The sequence below is a fragment of the Aotus nancymaae genome, unplaced genomic scaffold, assembly GCF_030222135.1.
Source record: "Aotus nancymaae isolate 86718 unplaced genomic scaffold, 86718_ANA_hifiasm-v0.15.2.pri h1tg000046l, whole genome shotgun sequence".
Taxonomy (NCBI): domain Eukaryota; kingdom Metazoa; phylum Chordata; class Mammalia; order Primates; family Aotidae; genus Aotus; species Aotus nancymaae.
This window is the reverse complement of record NW_026988460.1, coordinates 2,464,513-2,488,428: the sequence shown is the minus strand read 5'-3', so window position 1 is coordinate 2,488,428 and position 23,916 is coordinate 2,464,513. Positions and strand designations below refer to the sequence as shown.

Sequence of the window (23,916 nt, the reverse complement as noted above, 5' to 3'; positions counted from 1 at the left end):
ATGACAAACCGACAGCCAATATCATACTGAATGGGCAAAAACTGGAAGCATTCCCTTTGAAATCCGGCACTAGACAAGGATGCCCTCTCTCACCACTCCTATTCAATATAGTACTGGAAGTTCTAGCCAGAGCAATCAGGCAAGAAAAAGAAATAAAGGGTATTCAATTAGGAAAGGAGGAAGTCAAATTGTCTCTATTTGCAGACGACATGATTGTATATCTAGAAGACCCTATCACCTCAGCCCAAAATCTCCTGAAACTGATAAGCAACTTCAGCAAAGTCTCAGGATACAAAATCAATGTGCAAAAATCACAAGCATTCCTATACACCAATAACAGACTTAAAGAGAGCCAAATCAAGAACGAACTGCCATTCACAATTGCTACAAAGAGAATAAAATACCTAGGAATACAACTAACAAGGAACGTAAAGGACCTCTTCAAGGAGAACTACAAATCACTGCTCAACGAAATAAGAGAGGACACAAACAGATGGAGAAACATTCCATGTTCATGGTTAGGAAGAATTAATATCGTGAAAATGGCCATACTGCCCAAAGTAATTTACAGATTCAACGCTATCCCCATCAAGCTACCAATGACCTTCCTCACAGAACTGGAAAAAATCACCTTAAACTTCATATGGAACCAAAAGAGAGCCCGCATAGCCAAGTCAATTCTAAGCAAAAAGAACAAAGCAGGAGGCATCACACTACAGGACTTCAAACTCTACTACAAGGCTACAGTAATCAAAACAGCATGGTACTGGTACCAAAACAGAGATATAGACCAATGGAACAGAACAGAGACGTCGGAGGCGACACAACATATCTACAACCACCTGATCTTTGACAAACCTGAAAAAAACAATCAATGGGGAAAGGATTCCATGTTCAATAAGTGGTGTTGGGAAAACTGGCTAGCCATATGCAGAAAGCAGAAACTGGACCCCTTCCTGACACCTTACACTAAAATTGACTCCAGATGGATTAAAGACTTAAACATAAGACGTAACACCATAAAAACACTAGAAGGAAACCTAGGCAAAACCATTCAGTACATAGGCGTAGGCAAGGACTTTATGACCAAAACACCAAAAGCATTGGCAACAAAAGCCAAAATAGACAAATGGGACCTAATCAAACTCCACAGCTTTTGCACGGCAAAAGAAACAGTCAATAGAGTGAATCGGCAACCAACAGAATGGGAAAAAATTTTTGCAGCCTACCCGTCTGACAAAGGGCTGATATCCAGAATTTACAATGAACTAAAAAAGATTTACAAGAAAAAAACAAACAAGCCCATTCAAAAATGGGCGAAGGATATGAACAGATACTTTACAAAAGAAGACATACATGAGGCCAACAAACATATGAAAAAATGCTCATCATCACTGGTCATTAGAGAAATGCAAATCAAAACTACATTGAGATACCATCTCACGCCAGTTAGAATGGCGATCATTAAAAAATCTGGAGACAACAGATGCTGGAGAGGATGTGGAGAAATAGGAACACTTTTACACTGTTGGTGGGAGTGTAAATTAGTTCAACCACTGTGGAAAACAGTGTGGCGATTCCTCAAGGACCTAGAAATAGAAATTCCATTTGACCCAGCAATCCCATTACTGGGCATATATCCAAAGGATTATAAATCGTTCTACTATAAGGACACATGCACACGAATGTTCATTGCAGCACAGTTTACAATAGCAAAGACCTGGAACCAGCCCAAATGCCCATCGATGATAGACTGGACAGGAAAAATGTGGCACATATACACCATGGAATATTATGCAGCCATTAAAAAGGAGGAGTTCACATCCTTCGTAGGGACATGGATGAACCTGGAAAACATCATTCTCAGCAAACTGACACAAGAACACAAAATCAAACACCACATGTTCTCACTCATAGGTGGGTGTTGAACAAGGAGAACACATGGACACAGGGAGGGGAGCACTATACACGGGGGTCTGTTGGGGGGAGGGGGGATAGTGGGGGGGTGGGGAGTTGGGGAGGGATAGCATGGGGAGAAATGCCAGATATAGGTGAAGGGGAGGGAGGCAGCAAATCATACTGCCAGGTGTGCACCTGTGCAACAACCTTGCATGTTCTTCACATGTACCCCAAAACCTAAAATGCAATAAAAAAAAAAAAAAAAAAAATGCCATTCTATCAGTAATAGGTACAGCTGTGATTCCATCCAGGTATATCAAATTTCTTACTCCATGATGTTGATAAATACATTGAAATTTTAATCTATATTCACATTTTATATTTAATTTTCACATAGAGATCTAGGCTATTGAAACAATTTTGATCATAGCAACACAATAGACTTACTCATACATGCCAAAGGATTGAAGGATTTTGGAGGAGTAGAATGTTACCAAAAATATAAATAATCAACATGAGAATAAAGAACGCTCAATACTGTATTGACTTTTGCCTGGAAGACAGAAACTGTAGCCCTCTTGTTTGAACCAACCACCCCAAACGTTCAGAGTTTCCAAAGTCGAACAAAGTTTTCCTGAGATAAAAATATTACTGTTATATGGCTTAACTTCTCACAAATCTTAGGGCTGGAGGCCATTTCCCCCTCTGTCAGCACAAGCAATGCATTGTACTTTGTGTTTTGTATCCAAATCCTAAAGCAATTCTATTTCTAGATCATTAGAAATAAAAATGAACTGGAAACAAAATGAAGATTTATAGTTAACAGCTTCAATGCTTTCTTTGGCAAAGAAATTGAGAGACCATCACAGTTTTATGTTTTATAACACTTGTTGACTTCGAGAGCCAAGAGTTTCTTCTTTAAGAAAGAGGGAAAAAGCTTTACTCTTCTAGCTGCCCACCTTCCCTGCATTAGAGGTGCTGACTGTGTTGACTGTAGTGGAGAATAAGTAAATAATCACAGTGCTAGTTTTTCAACTTCAGCACCATTGACATTTTGAGCTGGAGAATTCTTCATTGTAGGGATTCAGGGGGGGTCATCCTGTGCATTGCAGGATATTCAATAGAATTCATGGCCTCTACCCACTACATATCAATAGCAGCTCCCTTATTGTGACAAACATGTAGACCCAAATTTCTCCAGACATTACCAAATAATCCCTGGGAGAAACTGCCCTTATTGAGAACTAGTCCCTGTATATCCCCATACTTGACTTTTTTACATCCTTTAAAAAATAGTTTGATCTGGCCAGGTGTGGTGGCTCATGCCTGTAATCCTAGCACTTTGGTAGGCCTAGGCAGGAGGGTTGCTTGAGCCCAGGAGTTCTAGATAAGCCTAGGCTATATACCACAACCTTGCCTCCACAGAAAATAAAAGGAAACTTAGGCTGAGAGAGAATGATTGCTTGAGCCTGGGAGTTTGAGGCTGCAGTAAACTATGATGGTGACATGGCACACCACCGGGGAGACAGAGCAAGACTCTGTCTCTAAAAAATAAAATAGTTGACCTTACCGTGGCATATAATTGACAGCTGTATATGCCACATAAGCTTGCCTTTCCAGCTGTGATTAGTTGGGCAAAGGTTGACATATTGGCCCAAGTTGGGCCAATCACATCCTGTCTTCTCAGATGATGTATTAAGACACAGAAACTGAGTCAAATATATTTGTGCCCTGAAGCTATACAATCATGCTGAGAGAGATTAGAGTTGGTAGCATGGAAGGAAAAGCCTTATATCATTCTCTAATTTATTAGAAGGTAAAAACAAAAATCTTGAAGGGAGACAGTCTACACAGAAGAGAACTGGGTAAACAGAGATCAGAGATAGTTTGTTCCATGAACAAAGAAAATGAGATGACAGCTACCTGAAGAATTTACAGATTCCATGAGATGTGGCTGAATTTCCTATAATTGGTTCACCGAGATTCCTTTATTTTCTTAAAATACTTCCTCTTTACTTAGCCTAGCTTGAGTGTGTTTTGCTTTCTAACCACCTGCTGACCCATAATGAAAACACATAACATGAATCAATCTAGAAGGTGTCCTTCCCTATCTATATCTAGAGGAAGAACAACGAACACTAAGCCAAGGGATTCAGGCTCCATGTCCTGTTATGTGACTCTGAACAAGTGACTCATTTCTTTGAGTCCTGATTTCTTAAAGGATTTGAAAATCAACTAACACAGCTCTAAATTATGAAACATAAAGATGGGAGGAGAGATTTGTAGTCCTTTTGTACCTTGGACTTACTGTTTGACAGTAACATATAAAATTATCTTAAAGGTGGTGGTCTAAATTTTTAGAATCCCTTATGCTGGGCTGAAGAGTCAATCAAGCCAGGACTTATCAACCATGGGATGAATGGAACAGTATTCAACCCTTCCAAGCCTCGGTTTCTACATGTTGAAAATGAGAAGGAAAAACTTATCTCCTTGTGGTAAGCAGCTTCCATGGTGCCCACCGTGCCCCCTGCCCCTGCTCCCAGTGATCGCTGCTGCTGGTCTTCCAGTTGTGGTCTACCACCACAATGAATAGGGGTTGGGACGTATAACCTGTAGAATATTATGAAATAATGAAGTGTAACTTCTGAGGTGACATATAAAGGCTTCTGTATTGTTTTCTTGGATTACTCACTCTGAGAGAAGCCAGCTACCATGTTGTGAGGACATCAAGCTGTTTTGGAGAGGTTCACAAGGCAAGGAACCAAGACCACCTTCCAACAGCCATGTGAACAAGCCATCTTAAAACCATTCTCCCGTATCAGTCAAATCTTCAGACCTTGATTGCAATCACGTGAGAGACTCTAACCCAGAACCTTGTAAGTTGAATTCATGACCCACAGAAACTGTGACATAATGTTTTTTGTTTTAAGCTGTTACGTTTTGGGATTTGTTATATCACAATAAAGAACAAATATACTGATTTGTAGAATTGTTGGGAGGATTAAATAAAATAATGTGAGAGAAGTGTTAGCACAGGGTTTGACCCATAGTGAGCACAATAAGTGCTTATTAAATATGTGTAGAATGAATGTTAGATATTGTTATACTTATTATCATTATTACCATCATCATTCTCTGTAGCCTCAGTCCAAAATCATTTCCCAAGTGAACTGGACCTTCAAGTGTCTTGACCTGAAAAATATTCCTTTACCCTAATTTGCTCTACAAGATTTCAAAATAAAGCTATTTGAAACCCTAGAACTCAGAAGTAGTAGTTCATTTTGTGCTGCTATAATGGAATACCTGAAAGTGGGCAATTTGTAATGAATAGAAATTTATCAGCTCATAGTACTAGAAGGGGAGAAGTACAAGATCAAGGCATCAGGTAAGGGTTTTCTTGCTGCATCATCACATGATGAGAGGCAGAAAAGCAAGGGCACAAGAGAAGTATAAACTCACACTTTTATATTAGCATTAATTCCACCCATAAGGGTAGGGTCCCTGGTATGATTTGGAGTTATGTCCCTGCCCAAATCTCAGGTCAAATTGTAATCCCCAGTGTTGGAACAGGGGCCTGGTGAGAGGTGACTGGCTCATGGAGGCAGACTTCCTCTTGATGTTCTTGTGATAGTGAGTTCTCACAAGATCTGGTTGTCTAAAATTGTGTAGCACTTCCCCCTTTGCTCTCCTCCTCCTTCCCTGGCCATGTAAAACCTGCTTGCTTCCCCATTGCTTTCTGCCATGATTGGAAGTTTCCTGGGGGCCTCCGTAGCCATGCTTCCTGTACAGCCTGTGGAACCATGAGCCAATTAAGTCTAGTTTCTTTATGAATTACCAAGTCTCAGGTATTTCCTTATAGCAGCATGAGAATAGACTATAACACAGTTCCTCATAGCCCAATCACCTGCCGAAGATCCCACTTCCCAACGTTGCAATGGCAAACAAATTTCAACATGAATTTTGAAGAAAAAAACATTCAAACCATAACACCAGAGAAATAAGAATTCAGAATCTGCTGAGGCTGGCATTTGTATAACTTTCTAACACTTTGAATGCACCTTGTTCATTATCTGGAACCATATTAGATAAAACAAGAAATTACATTATGTATAGTGAATGCCAACAGGAACACTTCAAGTGGTAAAACCAGCTACCTACCATCGACGCAGGAAGGCCGGTTTCTTGTTGTTCCAGCTACTTTCCCAGGTAGACAGGAACACTTTACCGTTTGTGACCGCTCTTCAATGCGATTCTTGTTACAACATCGGTGTGCTGCTATCACTTCACACGTCCCTCCTTCTGGCAAGACAGAAATAACAGGGACATGGATTAGAAATAACTCAGTGACCATTCGAGCCTCTGGGAGTACATGTAGAGGGGTTGGGGACAGTAATTGAAATTATAGAAACAGTTTCCATGAAATACAATTATGAAAGGACTCTCTTCTACTATGTGTAATCTTGGAGAAGATAGTGCTGTACTTCCAAAGCAACAAAGAATACCAATGAATAGCCCTCAAGATGTGACAATTCTGGGCTGCAGGTATTGAGAGGCAGTAAAGCAATGAATTGAGAGGGTTTGGAACTAACACGCCCAATAAAGATGCTCCCTGATTTAAATGCATTTTTTGGGAGCTCTCTGTTGTGTTTTCACATTTAGGATTCTCTGAGCTCCCACTATTGACAACAACTGACAGTCCAGTGATACAGAACCTAGAGTGGCAGGAAAACTGGTCAGAAATCAGCTCTTCCTTCCATTGCCTGGCCACTCTCAAGGGGGCTGAATAGAAAATCTAATTGGGAGATATTTCCCAAATCTAGACTTCTTCCACAAATGAAAGAAAGAATTGCTGAAGAAAATGGGTAGGTGCTTTAAACAATGTCTCGAATTGCAGGCCTGGGCATAGAGCTTGACTTATTTGTAACAGCTCTTCCATGCACGCATCAGCATTTATTGGCAAACTAACGTATGTCACTCTCCACTAGGTTCTTAGCAGGTGAACTGCTGGCTCTGCGTAAAGGTGGACAAGCATCCAGGTGGGTCTTTCTGGCCCACAGGAAATCAGCTAAGCCAGATCTCTAGAGACACAAAAGATACACCAAATGACCAGAAACCAGGCATCAACTTTCTCAACATCAAGTTTCGAGTTCCAAATAGACCCATACCATTTAGGATTTTTAGCATTTAGGATGCAGTTGGCAGAAATTCACCAAACATTTGTTAAGCAACCTCTGTATACAAATTACTATGTGATAAACTGTAAGGGATGCATATACATACCCTGTACATAGAAGATACATATGGACACTTAGAAAACATTGTAAAAAAGAAAAGGAGGGAGAAAGGAAGGAGAGAAGACTTAAGACACAGCTCATCCTTTTATCCTGTCCTCTGAGAACTGTGTAGTGCAGTGATTCTCAGTGCAGTGGTGGCGGGGTGTTGCTCCCTCCCCTCTAATAATATCTGGCCAGTTTTAAGACATTTCTGATTGTCATCACTGGTTGGAGCACCCAGCTACTTGCATCTTTCAGGTAGGAAGCAGGGCTATGCTAAACATCCCATAATGCTGGGCTCCCATAGAGAGAATGATCTTGCCCAAAAGATTAAATTGCAAAAGTGTTTAGAAATGCTGGCCTAACATGAAAGAAACACAAGAGTCTCTGATTTTGAGTAGACTAATTATGTTTCTCTCAATGGGAGGAAAGAATTCAGACTTTCAAATCAGCCTCTTTTAGTTTGAATCTCAGCTCCGTCACTTTCTGAGTGCCTCAGTTTCCTCATCTATAAAATGGGAATAATAGTAACACCTGTATAACAGGGTTGTGTGAGTATAAACAGAGAGAACACATATAAAGGGGTTAGCGCTGAGCCTGACACATGGTAAAGAGTCTGTATATGCTACCCATGATAATAATGATAGAGTGACTTTGTTGATGCCAACAAAGATATAAATAATATGCTTTCTGTCTTAGAAGCATTGCAAATATGGTTTCTCCTGGAATACTCACTCCTACCTCCCCTCCCTCCAACCTCCTCACTCCAACACAGACGATTTTGCCAGTTAACTCTCCTTAGAGCTCAACTAAAAGGTCAGTTCCTTAGAAAATGTTTCTCACTTTCACCATTGTTCATTCTATTAGCACTTTATACGTTTCCGGTGTTTAGTTGTTCATGTCTGTGCCCCAGCCAAACTGTAAGCTTGGTTGGAGTCAAGGTCATCATTTGTCTCCTCACAGCCATGAATGGGAATTTTTGGAACAAAGGACTGGTGTGGTCCAGATATTTCTCCAGGGCAACCGCATTGGTAAGCTGTGTGCAGGAGGATTTGGAGAAGTACAAGGTAGCAAAGGAAAAGAAACAAATGGCTATTACAAAACACTGAGCAGAAGAAAGAGGGCTACAACTTGCTCATGGAAGAGTGCCTTACTATCTGCATGTGCACAACACAGGGATTAGAGTTAATGGAATAGGGCTAATCACATATTACACTCTTTAACCCAGACACCTGCAATCATGTCACTTTAGCTTATAATTGTCAGCTATAAATACTCTCGGTCAAGTCAGTAACAGATAGTTCGACACTTCATGAAAATGCCACTAATTTTAAAGTCACCTCTTGGCTCTGATACAAGATTGGAGTAATATTTATGACTGAAAATGGCACAAAACACATGAAAGCTCGCAGGATATATTTCGAATCTCATTTGATTTACAGTCAAGTCAACAGACACAATGACAGACATGCCAGATCGCCTGAGTTACTACACTGAGTTAAATAATACTGACAGCAAGGTGGCCACTGAAGGTCCAAAGCCTGTCCCTTATGGCACTGCTGTCAATGAGCCAAAGGAATCATTCTTTGTCACTCTTGGAGCTCACTGCCATTTCTGGAGCTCTGATTTGGGTACTGGATGCTGCATTAATTAGAGATGTCCCAGCAACTTTACAAGGTATTGTCCCCACCTTACACATGAGAAACTGAGTCTCAGAGGGGTTGAATAACTTGCCCAGAATCACGTAAGTGTGACCCCAGTCTATTAGATCCCAAAACTCATGCTTTTTGCAGCTTTTCACAAGCAGTTGTTCCTTGTGGATGAAAAACTTCCAAGAAAAAGTCTGACACTTGGCTTAGAATGGTTATCAAGGTTAAATATCCAAGCCACCTCTCCTCCCCTAGTTGTGACTTTGACCTTGTTCGTTATGACTCTCTCTTTCTCTTTCCTCCATGGACACTGGTCACTTCGATGATTACTGCAGGAGCATGCCAGGCATGTACAGCCTAAGGGTCATTGCATCCCCTGAAACACACTCCCAATAGATCTCTAGCTCATCCACCCCCTGCTCCATTATTGCTCAAATATCACTTAATCAGTGGTACATTTGACCTCTTTATTTAAAATAAATCATATTCCTCTTAGCCAGCACTCATGCACTCCCTTATTTTATGTCCCCTCAACTCCCTGCCCCCAACACCTGTAATTTTCAAACATAGTATGCAATTTTCTGATGATATTATTGTCCACGTGTCCCATTGGAAATCAAACTCCTCCAGAACATGGACTCTTATTGTTTTATGTATTCAACAACATCTGGCATATTATTATCAAGGTTTAAAATGTGCTTTTAACACATATCATTTAATTTTCAAAGTAGTTCAAAGATGGAGCTAGAACTATTATTATTCCCATTTCTAGAGATGAAGCAGACTTACGGTAAGCAATACAGCCATGTAACCAATGGTAACAGTAATAGTATTAAATAAATTAATCATTTATTGAGTTTTTCCTATGTGCCCAATACCATAATAGGCACATCACAATTATTTATTTTATGGAAACCAAGAGTGACTTAGAAACTTGCCTATATTTTACCTAGCAAGGAGCCAGCAGCACTGAGACCGGAACCCAGACCCTCACCCCATGCCCAGTGCTCTTTCCCGTTTCCCACCCTGACATACATGCTGTCATTTCTTTGAAAAGGGGAGAAGACCTTGGTAACTGGGAAATGACAAATGCTCCATTTTCATTAAAGCCTTATATATAAACTCAATGGCCCCAGGCCTTATATTCCTTAGGCTCACAGATGGTGGATTTGCACATAGGAGGCCAGGAAGGTGTTGCTCTAAATAACAGGCTCGTTGGTTTGACAAGTTGAACTATGGCTTCAATTACACATGCTGCTCAGGTACACTGGCGGAGAGCCCAGAACAAGGTCTTGGTGGACATAGTGGAACCCCATAGGACCCCAACAGTTGGAAGGTCTGATTGACCTGTCATACCCAAATCTCATTCCCAAGGTTTACACTGAGACAGACCTAGCCACAGTCAAACGGAACAATTTAATCTTTCAATCTATCCTGCCCATGGAAGCCTGAGCTTGCGTTAAAAAAGTAAAAATATTAGATCTTTGGCAGGAAAAGTCACACTTACATAACTTTGCTCTGAAGATACATTTTGTGGGGCTTCCCAGATTATCAAAGGGGGCTCGGTTATCTCCACTCCAAGAAAGAAGATATTCTATTTTTTAAATTCAGTTTAATGATCTATTTTTCACAGAGATTTCTCTGCTAAGGAAAAAGTGAAATCAATCATACTTAGGTGATTATCAGCTATTTAAAGGTAGTATTAAATGGCAAGCATTTGATTGATACATTATTCACTAAAGGCTAGGCTTTATTTAGATTGTTTAAGCTTTTACATAACATACTTCCCTGTTTCGGGGTCCCATCAAAGATACCACATTATATTTAGATGGATAGATGATTGAATAAAATGAAAAATGAATAACAAATCTGTCATGGTTTTTCATGATCAAATAATATGGAACCTAACCGAGGAGGGTGTATGCTTTTGGTATAGTATAGAAAGCTTGTAAAATATATACCTACCCCCATTCCTATGTGTTTTTTACTTCTTGGCTATATAAAGAGCCCACCTTTACTTGGGCCCACTCAAGATACAGTGAGAAGGTGATCAAATTCTATAAGGACATAAAAGGACACAAAATTCCTGTTATAACAACAGAGATAAAATTTTTCAAGACTCCCTCAGACAAAAAGGTTCTACTTATCTATTGTCCCCATTAGCTGGCTTCTTAGAAAAGGAGACAGGAAACCAAAATGTTCCCCAGAGTTGCTCCCAATGAAGGAGAAGAGTTAGGTTTGTCATACTCTTTCTGGAAATTAGAAAACATCCATTTTAATCTAATGTATTTGTATTTTAAGGTTTACCTTGTGAACTATCATTTCAAACTTAACTGCCAAAGTTATTTCAAAATGATAATAATGATAATATTTGTCACAGAAATGTCTTTCAGACTTTTCCTTGGTGTCAATATCTATCCATTTCTAAATTTTATCTCAATCCAAGTCAAAGTGATTTCAAGATAATCTACAGTTTCTCAAAGCTAAGTCATTTAAGTGCTCAGAAAATGCAGCTTTCCCCCGTGTGTGTTTTTTTTTTCTTTTGCTTATGGAAAATGGCCTCTTTCCTGGACTTCACCCAGGATCTTTAGATCTAAAAAATAAGACAGATGAAATAACCTGTTATCTAATGGCTGAGGATGTAGAATAAAAAACAGGCTAGTAGGGAGGTTGTTTGTACTATTCAGAAATTCCAGATTATTGCTTCTGTTATTAGTTAATCTGAAGAAAACATACATCTAAAATATCTATAAAAAATTAGCCCCAAAACCTAAATCTAGCATTATAAGTGATACCATTGTTCTTTCCAATTAGGAGGTGAATGCCATAATTATCTGGCTAATGCACACTGATCTGAAATTTTAGACGTGTTAGCTGTACTCCACTTCGCAGTTCTCTTTCCACCACAAATCTTCAAAAGAGTGGCCTTCCTTCTCATTCCTTTTGCCCATGTTGACCCAGGTGTTAAGAGGAAGGTCCCCTGCAAAAATTAAAATTAAAAAAAAAAAGCTCCACGGGGCATCTCTCTAGTTTCTCAATCGCTCTTTTCTCTTGGGTTTGTCAGAGCTCTGAATACATTATTAAACCTATTTTTAACAGAAAAAGAAATTTTCTAATATAAAAAAAGAGAAAAAGATAGCATTTCAAAATTATTTCTGGCAGCAGCTACTCTGAGCTGGAGAAGTTAAAAAAATGCCAAGTCCACTATGCTCCTAGCAATGATCCCTCCTTCCCAGTTCAATGCATCACTGTCTTACCCCATACAAGTGAGGAAACACAAGGAAGATAAAGTGCTAAGGATAATGTTTCTTTTAAAAAGAGTCCCCACTGATGACAATTATGTGTCATGATGGAAAGGGAGGAAGAGGTTAGGAATGACTGGCAGGCAGATGACTAAAAGCTTGACAACTGGCATTGTAAGCCAGGGTTTGCCCCCACACCAAATATTTAACAGAAATGGCTCATACCAACCAAGTGGATCACTCCGGGCTACAAACTGGGTCAACTTTTTAGAATGGACACCTATGGGAACTTGAAAATGTCCAATCCTTTTCATCTGCCAGGGAATTGGACATTCAGTAGTATCTTTTGCTGTTGGTGATTATATTAGTCTGTTTTCACATTGCTATAAAAATACTACTCAGGACTGAATAGTTTATAAATAAAAGAGGTTTAATTGACTCACAGTTCCACATGACTTGGGAGGCCTCAGGAAACTTACAATCATGGCAGAATGTGAAGAGAAAGAAGGCACCTTCTTAAAAATGTGGCAGGAGAGAGAGTGTAGGGGAAATGACCACTTTTAAAATCAGCAGATTTTATGAGAACTCCCCTACTATCATAAGAACAGCATGAGGGAAACCACCCTCATGATCCAGTCACCTCCAACCACATTCCTTCCTCAACGTGTGGAAATTACAATTCAAGATGTGTTTTGGGTGGGGACATAGAGCCAAGCCACATCTATGAGTGGTTTCATGTCCAAGACCAAGCATAGCCAAACAACTCAGAATTGTCACAACAGGAGGTTTTCTGGGAAAGAAGAAAAGATGCTAAGGGGGGAGTGTAAATTGGATTAGAGATAATTGCTTTAAAAATAAAAAGAAAGGGATGGGCGTGGTGGCTCATGCTTGTAATCCCAGCACTTTGGGAGGCCAAGGCAAGTGGATCAGGAGGTCAGGAGTTCGAGACCAGCCTGGCCAATATGGTGAAACCTCATCTCTACTAAAAATATAAAAATTAGTCAGGCATGGTGGCAGGTGCTTGTAGTCCCAGCTATGTGGGAGGCTGAGGCAGGAGAATCACTTGAATCCAAGAGGCAGAGGTTGCAGTGAGCCAAGATGGCACCACTGCACTCCAGTCTGGGCAACAGAGTGAGACTCTGTCTCAATAATAAATAAATAAATATAAACAAATAAATAAAGAGAAAGGAAATGTAAGCCTAAGCACTATACATGTGCATGTGTGTGGGTATTGCTGTGGTGGCCTTCTTGAATCATATTGTGAGTTATAGTCTCTTGTGTATGATCCTACATCTCCTACATAATTCTCCTAAAATATTTTATAGTGTACATGATTTTGATTTTTAAAAACTGATGTCTTGCTTTTCCTATAAAGAGGAAGGACAACAATTTTTTTTTCTGTTTTACCACTGGCCCAGTACTAAGTTTGAAATCTGGAGCTTATTTGGTCTGTAAAAAGTTATTGAATGAACCTTTTCCTCAAAGACTCACTGCTGACCCCCATTGTATGTTCTTTTAGGAAGCTGAACTTTTCTTTCGCCACATAACTCCTAACTGGAACTATAGGCTTGTTGTCTAGCCTGTTTGGCTGGGCAATCCCTGCTGGCAGGGACCACATCTTGTTTAATTCTTTATCTCTTGTGCCTGGAAAAATAGTGGGCAGTCACACATTTACTAAATGATTAAATGACTGATGAAAGGAAAGAAACAGAGGGAGCGAATAAGAGATGGAATATAAAGGGAAAGAAAAGGAAAATAAGAAAGAAAAGATAGAAGAAGAAAGACAGAATATATAAATTAAGCCTCTTTTGGGAACTTTTTCTGAATATCCATTATGTGGTCTTTTACAAAGATAAATTTGAATGCTAAGTGTAGCTTTTGCAAAGATGAGAACTTCCCATATGGCTTCTAGAAAAATCAACTTGGGATTTTGGTTTGGGATAGAGTCAAAACATACAAAGGAAAAGCTTTTTACTCTAAGTGAAATAGCTTTAAAATGAAATAGCAATTAAAAGTAACTATGAGGAAACTTCAGTTCTCATTAATAGGCTAGGTTACATGCTTACAGCCAAAGGTGATTTTTGGAGAAAATGAATAAACCGTATTTAAGGAATGTTAAGACTGACACGATTATTCGGATCCTTACATTTCCACTTTATTACAAATGGTTCCTTCCTTTAAAAGCTGTAATATGTAAGAAAAATCACAGATTTTTTTCAGAATCACTTTTACAGGAATTCTTGGTCAAGGTCTTATAAATAGCTTTTTTTTGGAATCTATTGTAGTGGATGTCAGAAATGCATATTTAAGACTGTGTTAAAAGTGCTTTATTGACCCAGTGGACTGGAAGGAAGCTCTGAGTGTCTTTGTCTGTAAATCATTGACAAGAGAGACACTAATGGATCCTTAAGCATGTTTTGGTTGAGCAGGGCAAAATAGCTGCTTGTTTTGTTTATGCTTGAGATTAAACAAATTCCCATCCTTTATCTCCTTCCTAGGGACCTGTGGTACGTAGAGAACAAAGGTAGGAAAAAGGAAGAAATTCTGGGGAGGACAACAATGTTTGAGGGAGGATAACATAATGGATAGAATCAGACTCCAGAGCCAGGCTGCTGAGACTCAAGTCCTGGGTCTGCTGCTTCCTATTATTTTCCATTCTGTATTTCAAGTTTCTCATCTGTAGAATGTGGATGACAGCATCAACTTTACACAGTTGTTTTAAGAACAGCTATTGCCTGACTGGGTCAATGGTCTTGGTTTAAGAATAGGGTTGGGGGAAATACAAAGGGGATTTAGGTCAAGAATATTGCACCCTAGGGTGAAGAGTAGATATATTACAGCTATTTTTCTAAGCATATTTCATTTCAATTCTTGTCCTAATCACAGTAGAATACAACTTATTTATTTTAAATGTGAGCTTAGGGAAGCTGAAAGGCATTGATGCTGTGATTCAGTTTCTAGAGACTTATATTGGTATCCAAGGTGAATGCCCTAGATTGCAATAATTGCAATAATTCTTACACTTAACTGGTGTAAGAATTAAATAAATACAGGCAAAGTAATTATAATAATACCTGGTACAGAGTAGGCATGAAAATTTACTCTGATATTACTAATACTATTAAAATTATCATCTTTGACCAGATCACAATTGTTGGTGGGAAAAATACAACTTCTATTTTTTCCATTTTTTTCACTAATATGGACTACTCCTCACTCTTATCTTTCTACTCTCATACCAGGCTAATTACAGAGCAACTACATTTATGGCATCATTATCTCCCTGAAATAAAATTGCTAAAAGTAAGGTAATACCACAATTGATTCAACACCCACCCACTAGATTTCTTCTTCATTTTTTTTTACAAAAGAAAATGGCTTATACATTGGATATGTTGAAACTCTACTGCAAAAATAATTTTTAGTAACTGGTCCACCCACATGGAAATACATTTTACTCTAGAGCCAGGCTGCTGAGACTGAAGTCCTGGGTCTGCTGCTTCCTATTATTTTCTTGTAACCAATGAGGTTACAAGAACATACTTGATTCCTTACTGTTCTTTACATATTGCAGAACTTTTACTCTTTCCCAACAAAGATACATCAGAGAGCATGAAGAAAGGGAACCCATGTAATGGATTGCACATCATACTGCCTTTGGGCTATTCTCAGATCTGCCTTCAAACTTTTGTTAAAATAACTGAGAATATATCTCCACTTCTCTAATCCTGTCCCAAAATGTGCTTGCTTGCTGTAGACTTGCCTTCAATACATTATTGAAGTTGATGGAATTAACTTTATTTATGGAATTAATAGAATCCCAGAAATGAAACAACTGCAGGGGAGGTTTCTACCTCAAAGTGGGGCATTCACTCTGGATGTTGATATGTCTCTGGAAACTGAATCACAGCTTCCCTGAGCCAACATCTAAAATAAATAAATTGTATTCTGCTGTGATTAGGGTAAGAATTGAAATGAAATAAGGCTTAGAAAAATAGCTATGTCTACTGTTCATTCTAGGGGGCAATATTATTGACCTAAATCTTCTTTGGATTTCCCTTAACCCTATTCTTTTTTTTTTGAAACAGAGTTTTGCTCTTGTTACCCAGACTGGAGTGCAATGGTGTGATCTCGGCTCATGGCAACTTCCACCTTCCGAGTTCAAGAGATTCTCCTGCCTTAGCCTCCCCAGTAGCTGGGACTACAGGCATGTGCCACCATGAACCCTATTCTTAAACCAAACCCATTGAGCCAGCTAGGCAATAGTTTATCAGATTTTCCTTCTCCATTATTATCCTTTAAGGATGAGAATGACATGGAAACAATTTCTAGAACAGACATATGAACCCTATTCTTAAACCAAACCCATTGAGCCAGCTAGGCAATAGTTTATCAGATTTTCCTTCTCCATTATTATCCTTTAAGGCTGAGAATGACATGGAAACAATTTCTAGAACAGACATAGGCCATGCTATTTTATATGAATAACTCCTCTGGCTACACTGATTTTTCCAAAATTGCGTAAAACATTGACATAAAAGATAGAATATGTTAATATCAAATATTTTAGTGGTCTTTTGAATAATTAACATTACTTTGGTTACTAGCTGGATGATTGGAGGAAGCTGTAACCTCCAAGCCCTCGTACCTCTAAGTACAATGCCTAACTTTAATGGATATTGTGAGCATTAGAGACCATACATGAAAGGTGATTAATAAATGGAGCAGCATATAGTAGGTATACTAGAAATAAGAGCTGCCATTCTTATTATTAATATACAAATTGAAACCCAATTTCAAAGACAACAATGGAGGAGGATGAAAGGATAAAGTTCTGAAAGACTGGAAAATGAAGTCATTTACCTTTTAGGTTCCAGGTTCCAAAGAGCCCAAATTTCTGAGCTGCTCTGGCAATAGTGAGTGACCTAATGTGCTCTTTCCATTGCATACTCACTTTGTCTGGTGTTCTTTTCTTTCTTTTTTTTGTTTAAAGATAGGGTCTCACTCCATTGCCTAGGCTGGAGTGCAATGGCATGATCACAGCTCACTACAGCCTTGACCTCCCAGGATCAACTGATCCTCCCACCTTAACCTCCTGAGTATCAGGAACTACAAGCACATGCCACTATGCCTGGTTGTTTTGATTTTTATTTTTCTAGAGATGGGGGTCTTCCCTCGTACTACCTATGCATTACTCCTAGGTCACAAACCATGCTGGTCTTGAACTCCTAAATTCAAGTAGTCCTCCCATTCTCAAGTGATCCTCCCACCTCAGTCTCTCAAAGTGCTGGAATTACAGGTTTGAACCACTGCATCCAGCCTCACTTTGTCTACTCCTACCTCTTTATTCATTTTTGCTCTGTGTTTCTTCATAACATTTATTCAATAATATGCAAGCAGGAATACACACTGAAAAGGAAGCCCAACAATAATCATTACCTGCTTTTTATTCTCTTAAAATGAGACTCTTCCATTATTGTTCACAGATAAGTGTAATGGATGCTAAAAGGAACATGGGTGGTGATTATACACAAACTCCTTTACAAAGGCATAAAGACACAGTCAACAAAATAAAGCAGACACTGCAATACGATGACTTCAAATCCATCACTTCTAAACCATAACTATTTTATGTTATTCCTTTTCTCCAGCTAAATGAAATGAATGCCCATGGAACACGTTTTTGAGTTGGCTTAGAAGCAAAGATGAGAAGATCAAAACAAAATTTGAGATAATCAGGGAAAAAGTGGCTGTAAAATACTGTCCCCTGGAAGTGGCATTCTTGCCAAATGCCCGTCAGTGCATCCCCTTGCTGAGCCATAAATTGATCTTAAACTGCATATCCTTTCTCTCTTTTTTTTTTAGTGCTATAGGAGAACTGCACACAAATCCACAGGTGTTAGATTTTACTTTCGTCTATGGGTCACTCACTAGCAACCTCTTAAATAAACTGTTAAATGTTTGGAAATCTGTTATACAGACACTAAGATTAGTGTTTTGCTTATGTCTACCATATTCCATAATTGAGGAATTTGTGAAAAAGTTGTCTCTACAGCATCAATGAATGGGATCCTTCTATTGCTGTAGACTTGCCTTCAATACATTATTGAAGTTAATGGAATTAAAGACTCAGCAGGTCTGTGAGTGGTAGGTAGGATGGTTGACAGCATAGTGTTTGAGATTGAATTTTGGGGTCGCTGACTAGGTTTAAACTGCTTCCATGATTTATTAGCTGGATTTATCTCAGGAAAATCATACAAGCTTTCTTTTCTTAGTCTCCTCATCTGTAAAATGGGGAAAATAGTACTATAATACTTTTATCATGAGGTTGTTGTGAGGATGAATTAGTAAACACAGGGAAAGCACTTGGAAGAGTGTGGGAAGTACAGGAGCAATGTGTTTGCTCTCAATACTGTTGCCATTATTAGTATTAGCTGGGGCAGCCATTAGGGCTGCCAATGACTTTCTCCTCCTCCTGGGCATATGGTAGTTACTGACCCCCTTGTGGGACAAGGGGCCGTTGACTGTTTCTAGTCAACTGGTTTAATGGACCTGACATATCACCACCAAGCTGAACTTTTAATTGCCTGTGCAAGATCTTCCAGGGCTCTCTTCCTGCTGGTGTGGCAGCTAGTGGTATTTTAGATCAAGGATCAGCAAAATTTTTCTATAAACATCTAGATTATAAATATTTTCAGCATTGTGGGCCATCTGGTCTCTGGAGCAAGTACCAAACTTCGCTGCTATATCACAAATGCAGCCTCAAATGATACATAAACAAATTGGTGTAGCTCTATGCCAATAATATTTATGGAAACTGAAACTTGAATTTGTGTAATTTTTATGTGTCACAATTGCCAGCCATTTAAAAGGTAAAGATCATTTTTAGCTTGTGGATCATAAAAATCAGATGGTGCACCAGATTTGGCCTACAGGCCACATTGCCAACCCCTATTTTAGATGGTGCCTGCTCCAGAAGTTCTAGTCCTTGAGTAACTCCTGCAAACACAGCCACACTGATGAATCACAACGGGCATGTTGTATGATCAAGCAATAAACTTTTGCTGTTTGAAGCCCATGAGATTTGGAGGTTGTTTCTGAAGCTTAACAAAGCCTACTATATAGTCTACTATACAGTCATGCCTCACTTAATGACAAGGGTAAGTTCTAATAAATATGTCATTAAATGATTTCATCATTGTGCTAATTCATGGAGTGCACTTCCACAAACCTAGATGATATAGCCTACTACACATGTAGATTAGATAGTATAGCCTATTACTCCTAGGCTACAAACCAGTACAGCATGCTACTGTACTGTATATGTATGCAGCTGTAACATAATGATAAGTATTTGTGTATCTAAATCTATCTAGACATAGAAAAGATACAGGAAAAATATGGTATTATACTATGTTATAATCTTATAGGTCTGTCATTAACTGAAATATTGGTAATAGGACATATAACTATATTATTCTTTAAGATGAGGACAGCAAAAGAGGTGCCTTCCATTCTTAACAGTAATTAAATAACTTCTGCAAACATGTTTATTAATAACTATTGGGTGGAGCCATTTCCAAGGCTTTCACTCAGTGAAATACAATCTTTCAAATCCATGTCTTCCATGCAGAACTAGAATGAGGTACTTCTGCTTAACTTTTGCCTGTGCATACATACCTCATCCAAGCCAAGAGTCTGGCCCCTGTCCTGTGGATATTTTATTGGTTTAGCTAAGAGATAATAATAAAAGTATATATTTATTTGTATTTTGAGGTCTGTGCCTCACATCTATAGCCAGAGAGATCAGAAAACACACATTTGGGAAAAAAAGGCAAACAGAAATTCCAACTTGTGTTACACACTATAGATGTCATTAACTATGACTCAGGTAGAAAAACTTATTACTCCTCTTTTTGACAGTGATGACAATTTAATAGTATTTGACTCTACCAAGTTACATACAGCATCCACAGACATTGAAAGAGACTGTATATCAAGAAGATAAATAAGTTTTTCTTTTCCTCTCTGGCTATATGGATGTGATCAGAAGTCTAAGACCATCTGAATTTACTTAGTCTGGCTACCAGGCAGAGGCTAAGCTACCTTGAACCATCTGTGCTTGAAATGAGCTTTCCTTAATGGACCCTCTCCAGGCATGTCAGAACTAACAGAGACACGTTTGCATCAACAAATGAGCACTGGTGCATTCAGGGTGAGCTTCAGGGTGGAGGGAAGGGAGTTAGTTATACTGGAAATCCTGCTCTCTGGAAATCCATGCTCACTAATTTCAAACTGCAGAGTTAGTTTTGTCTTCTGGGTTATGTAGCTATTACAAAGCAGACTGGCTAAATTCTTTACATGCCAAGAATGTAGAATGAGTTTTTATGGGGAATTATAATAAGAGACACTTTTAAAATAAGTGTTTATTCTAAGTATTGTTGTTATTGCTAGCTGTAGCATTCATTAAGGTTATTAGTTATTTATACTCTGTAGCAGACACCTGTTCTTTCTGCCTGCCCAGCAAACAGTCCTACTTCTACTGATGACTGCTGCTTCTTTCTTCTAGGGAAGCCAATGGGCTCTTTTCTCTATTTTCAGTTCATGGAGTTTGGGAGGTGCGAATTTCACCCCCTGCTCCAAGACAGGGCACAAGACTGAAGACTAGTAATGAAGATAATGACATATCTAGTGACCAAGTGTTTGTTAACAAAGGCTGGTATATCTGTTCCAAGCTATATACAAAGATTCAAATGCAGAGCATTTATTCTTGGGGAAGTAGTAGAGTGTTTTCCTCTAAGTGTTACTGATGAAAAGACCTAAATCTGGAGCTTGCCAGTATCTAAGCACCATGATGGAAAAGCCTGCAGGAGAATGGAGTCAACCCAGAGGGACACTAAGTAGAGAGGGGAAGTGCCTCCTGACACTACGTTAGAATTATTTTATACCACTGTGCCTGAAGCGGGGTGCTGAACTTTAGTCAGTCCATGCCTTTTTCTCTTGAGCTTGAACGAGATTTTCTGCCATTCACAAAGAGCCATGAGGTACAGCTGTATTCAAAATATCAGAAAAATTCTCTTCAGTTATCACCCTAGCTCCAGTGTCACTTCCTCAAGGAAGCCCTCTTTGACCTCCTGATTGGGTCTGTGACACCTCCTTCCCTATCATCCTGGACTCATGATTTTGCCCACTTCAGCACATTCATAACTGCAGTTTTACATGAGTTTGTGAAATACATTGTCTGCCTCTACTAAGAAGTGAAAACTTCACGAGTCGGTGGTCATGTCTGCTTTCACTGATCGTGTTATCTCAAGCGTCCAGCACAGTGCCTGGCTGTGAAAATCGCTGTTACCAACACGATATTCATTCTCTCCTTCTTCTGTATGGCTAGAACAGTAATTTGCCCACACATTCAAAACTATTTTTCTGTCCCATTCACAGCTGTGGATGAACATATGACACGGTTCTTGTCAATGGTATAAAAATGAAAGTCCAGGGAGGCCATCCAGGAAGATTTCATATTCCTGACATAGTCGCTGCTTCTCCTGCCTGTTGTCTCATTACCACCTACCCCTCAAATGTGTCGTGATTGATTTTCCATGTATAAATGTCCACCAGGTTTGATATTTGAGTCATTACCAATAACATTTTCTATGAATCAATGGTATGTATAAGATTTATATGAATAAGAAAACAGATGTGGTTCTTTAAAGAATCTGATTGTTTGGAGAGGAATAGAATTTAGCAGTTTCTACTTCACTCAGCCTAAATACAACTATGTTTTCCTTATAGTTGGGAGCGTTACTGGGGTTCAGCAGCTGCTGGTTTCTTATCAGGGCTGGAATAAGCAGTATAAGCAATAAAGCTCTCTTGAGAATCTTCATTGCATGTATAGACTTAGTTGCTAGGAATGCACTATGGTTTTGTAATTACTGAGGGTCCTTGGCTGCAATATTATTACATTTTATAACTGATGAATCTCAACAAGTGAAACTTCTTGAACCTTAATTTACCTGTCTGTGTAATGGGAATAATGATGACTATTACTATATGTAGTTGAAATCCACTGTTCTTGTTTGCCTATGTATCATTCCCTCTTTTGGTAACAGCACACCTGGCTTCCTTTGCAGAGTGACCACCCCTACCCTATTTTCAGTCAAGGCAGTGCAAGCAAACAAGGGCCCCAGGAGTGTAATTGTGACCGGGACCTGGCCAAACAGCATGGTCTCTTACCAGCCACAGTGAGTGGTTTAAGGATGGGCTTGTCATCCAAGTTGGCTAAGTCAGACGAGACCTGGGCTGTGTAGAAACATTGGGTAAAAAAGCAACTTTATTTCTGTTGAACCTGAAAATTTGACCTGACCTTTGGAGAGATCCTGTGTGAGTTGAGATTGAACTGACACAGATACCAGTACAGAGAGGTGACAGAGATTAACCCAGCCCTTGTGACACCTTTCAGCCTCTTGATCCAACGCAGCTGTGTCTACCTCTGTAATTTTTGTTTCTGCATGTCAATAGATGGTCCTACTTTTATCTGATTCATTTAGAATTAGGTTTTAGTGTTCCAACAACATATCTCATTGAGTAGTTATGAGGAGTGAACAAGAAAGATGTGCATAAAGCATTTAGCACAGTACCTAGAACACAGTAACCACTCCAAGCTGGTAGTCGTTTTTGTTACTATGATTGTTATTAATATTATATATCCATTATGAAATTATTAGAATTTTATTATGCCAACAATGCATTATGGGCCTGCAATAATTATTAAATACTTTAAATTTACTGAGAGCAATTGGGAAACAGAATCAATTAGATACAGATTTTCTGAGACTTCTAATACAGGTGAAGTCCAAATAACTCACCATTATTGATTCCTAGCAATTGATAAACAATCAATTGAACTGATTCTTAGTCAACTGGATGATTGAGCCTCCATTGTTGTGAAGAAATCCCAAATAATGAAAATGAAATAATTGGCAAAATATTAATACTACAGTGAAATCTCCTGGGCATAGTAATCTGTGAAACAGGGGTTCAAATCCCAACCCTACTGCTTATAAACCATGTAAAATGGATATATTTCTTAATCTCTCTGAGCTTTGTAAAATGAACACCTTCTTATAAGATAATTGTAAAGAATAAATGGAGTAATAAGAACTGTTCAGTATAGCCTGGCTTGGATTGTAAAACTTTGTAGTTATCATCACTTTTGATGTTTTAATTATATTGACTGTCATGAATAACCTAGTTCAACTCTAAAGTTATATAAATTAAAACAACATTTTTTATGGCCAAAAGATATTGATTAACTGTCATTTTTGCAATGTAGAAGCAATGTGTGGAAATGGAGCAATTTGGATGTTAAGCTGGTTAGACTAAATGTCAGATAAATTTTTCTACTTTTTCTTAAAAAATGCAATTTTTAGAATATTAAACTTACTCCTTTAGATAAACTGTAAACAAAGAATGACTCTGCAGTGGGAAGTGTGCAAGGAAATAACCATTCCTCTTTGATTAGATGTTAATTTGCCAGCAAACATTTTATCACTGATAATCTGCAGAGCAGAATATGGTTACTGAAGTTTGGGTTACCTGAAGAAACATTTATGTAAGTTAATGCTTGTAAGCTTAACAAAGTTCTCGTACTGTTGTTTTCAGCTCTATCAGGTCATTTATGTTCTCGAAAGTGGTTATTCTAGTTAGCAGTTTCTGTAACCCTTTATCAAAGTTCTTAGTTTCCTTGCATTGGGTTAGAACATGCTCCTTTGACTCGCAGGAGTTTGTTGTTACCCACTTTCTGAAGACTACTGCTGTCAATCTGTCAAACTCATTCTCCATCCAGTTTTGTTC

The 23,916-nt window shown here is 38.8% G+C and overlaps 1 protein-coding gene across 5 annotated transcripts in view; it reads right to left on the bottom strand.

Annotated features, from left to right (window-relative positions):
* Positions 1–23,916, bottom strand: part of TAFA1 (TAFA chemokine like family member 1) — a 667,684-nt gene that overhangs the window by 127,495 nt on the left and 516,273 nt on the right. For all 5 annotated transcript variants that reach the window (XM_012473823.2, XM_012473840.2, XM_012473860.2 and 2 more), the window contains exon 3: positions 6,058–6,198. In XM_012473823.2, the coding sequence (XP_012329246.1) occupies positions 6,058–6,198 (141 nt within the window). The remainder of the gene's footprint in view (positions 1–6,057; positions 6,199–23,916) is intronic.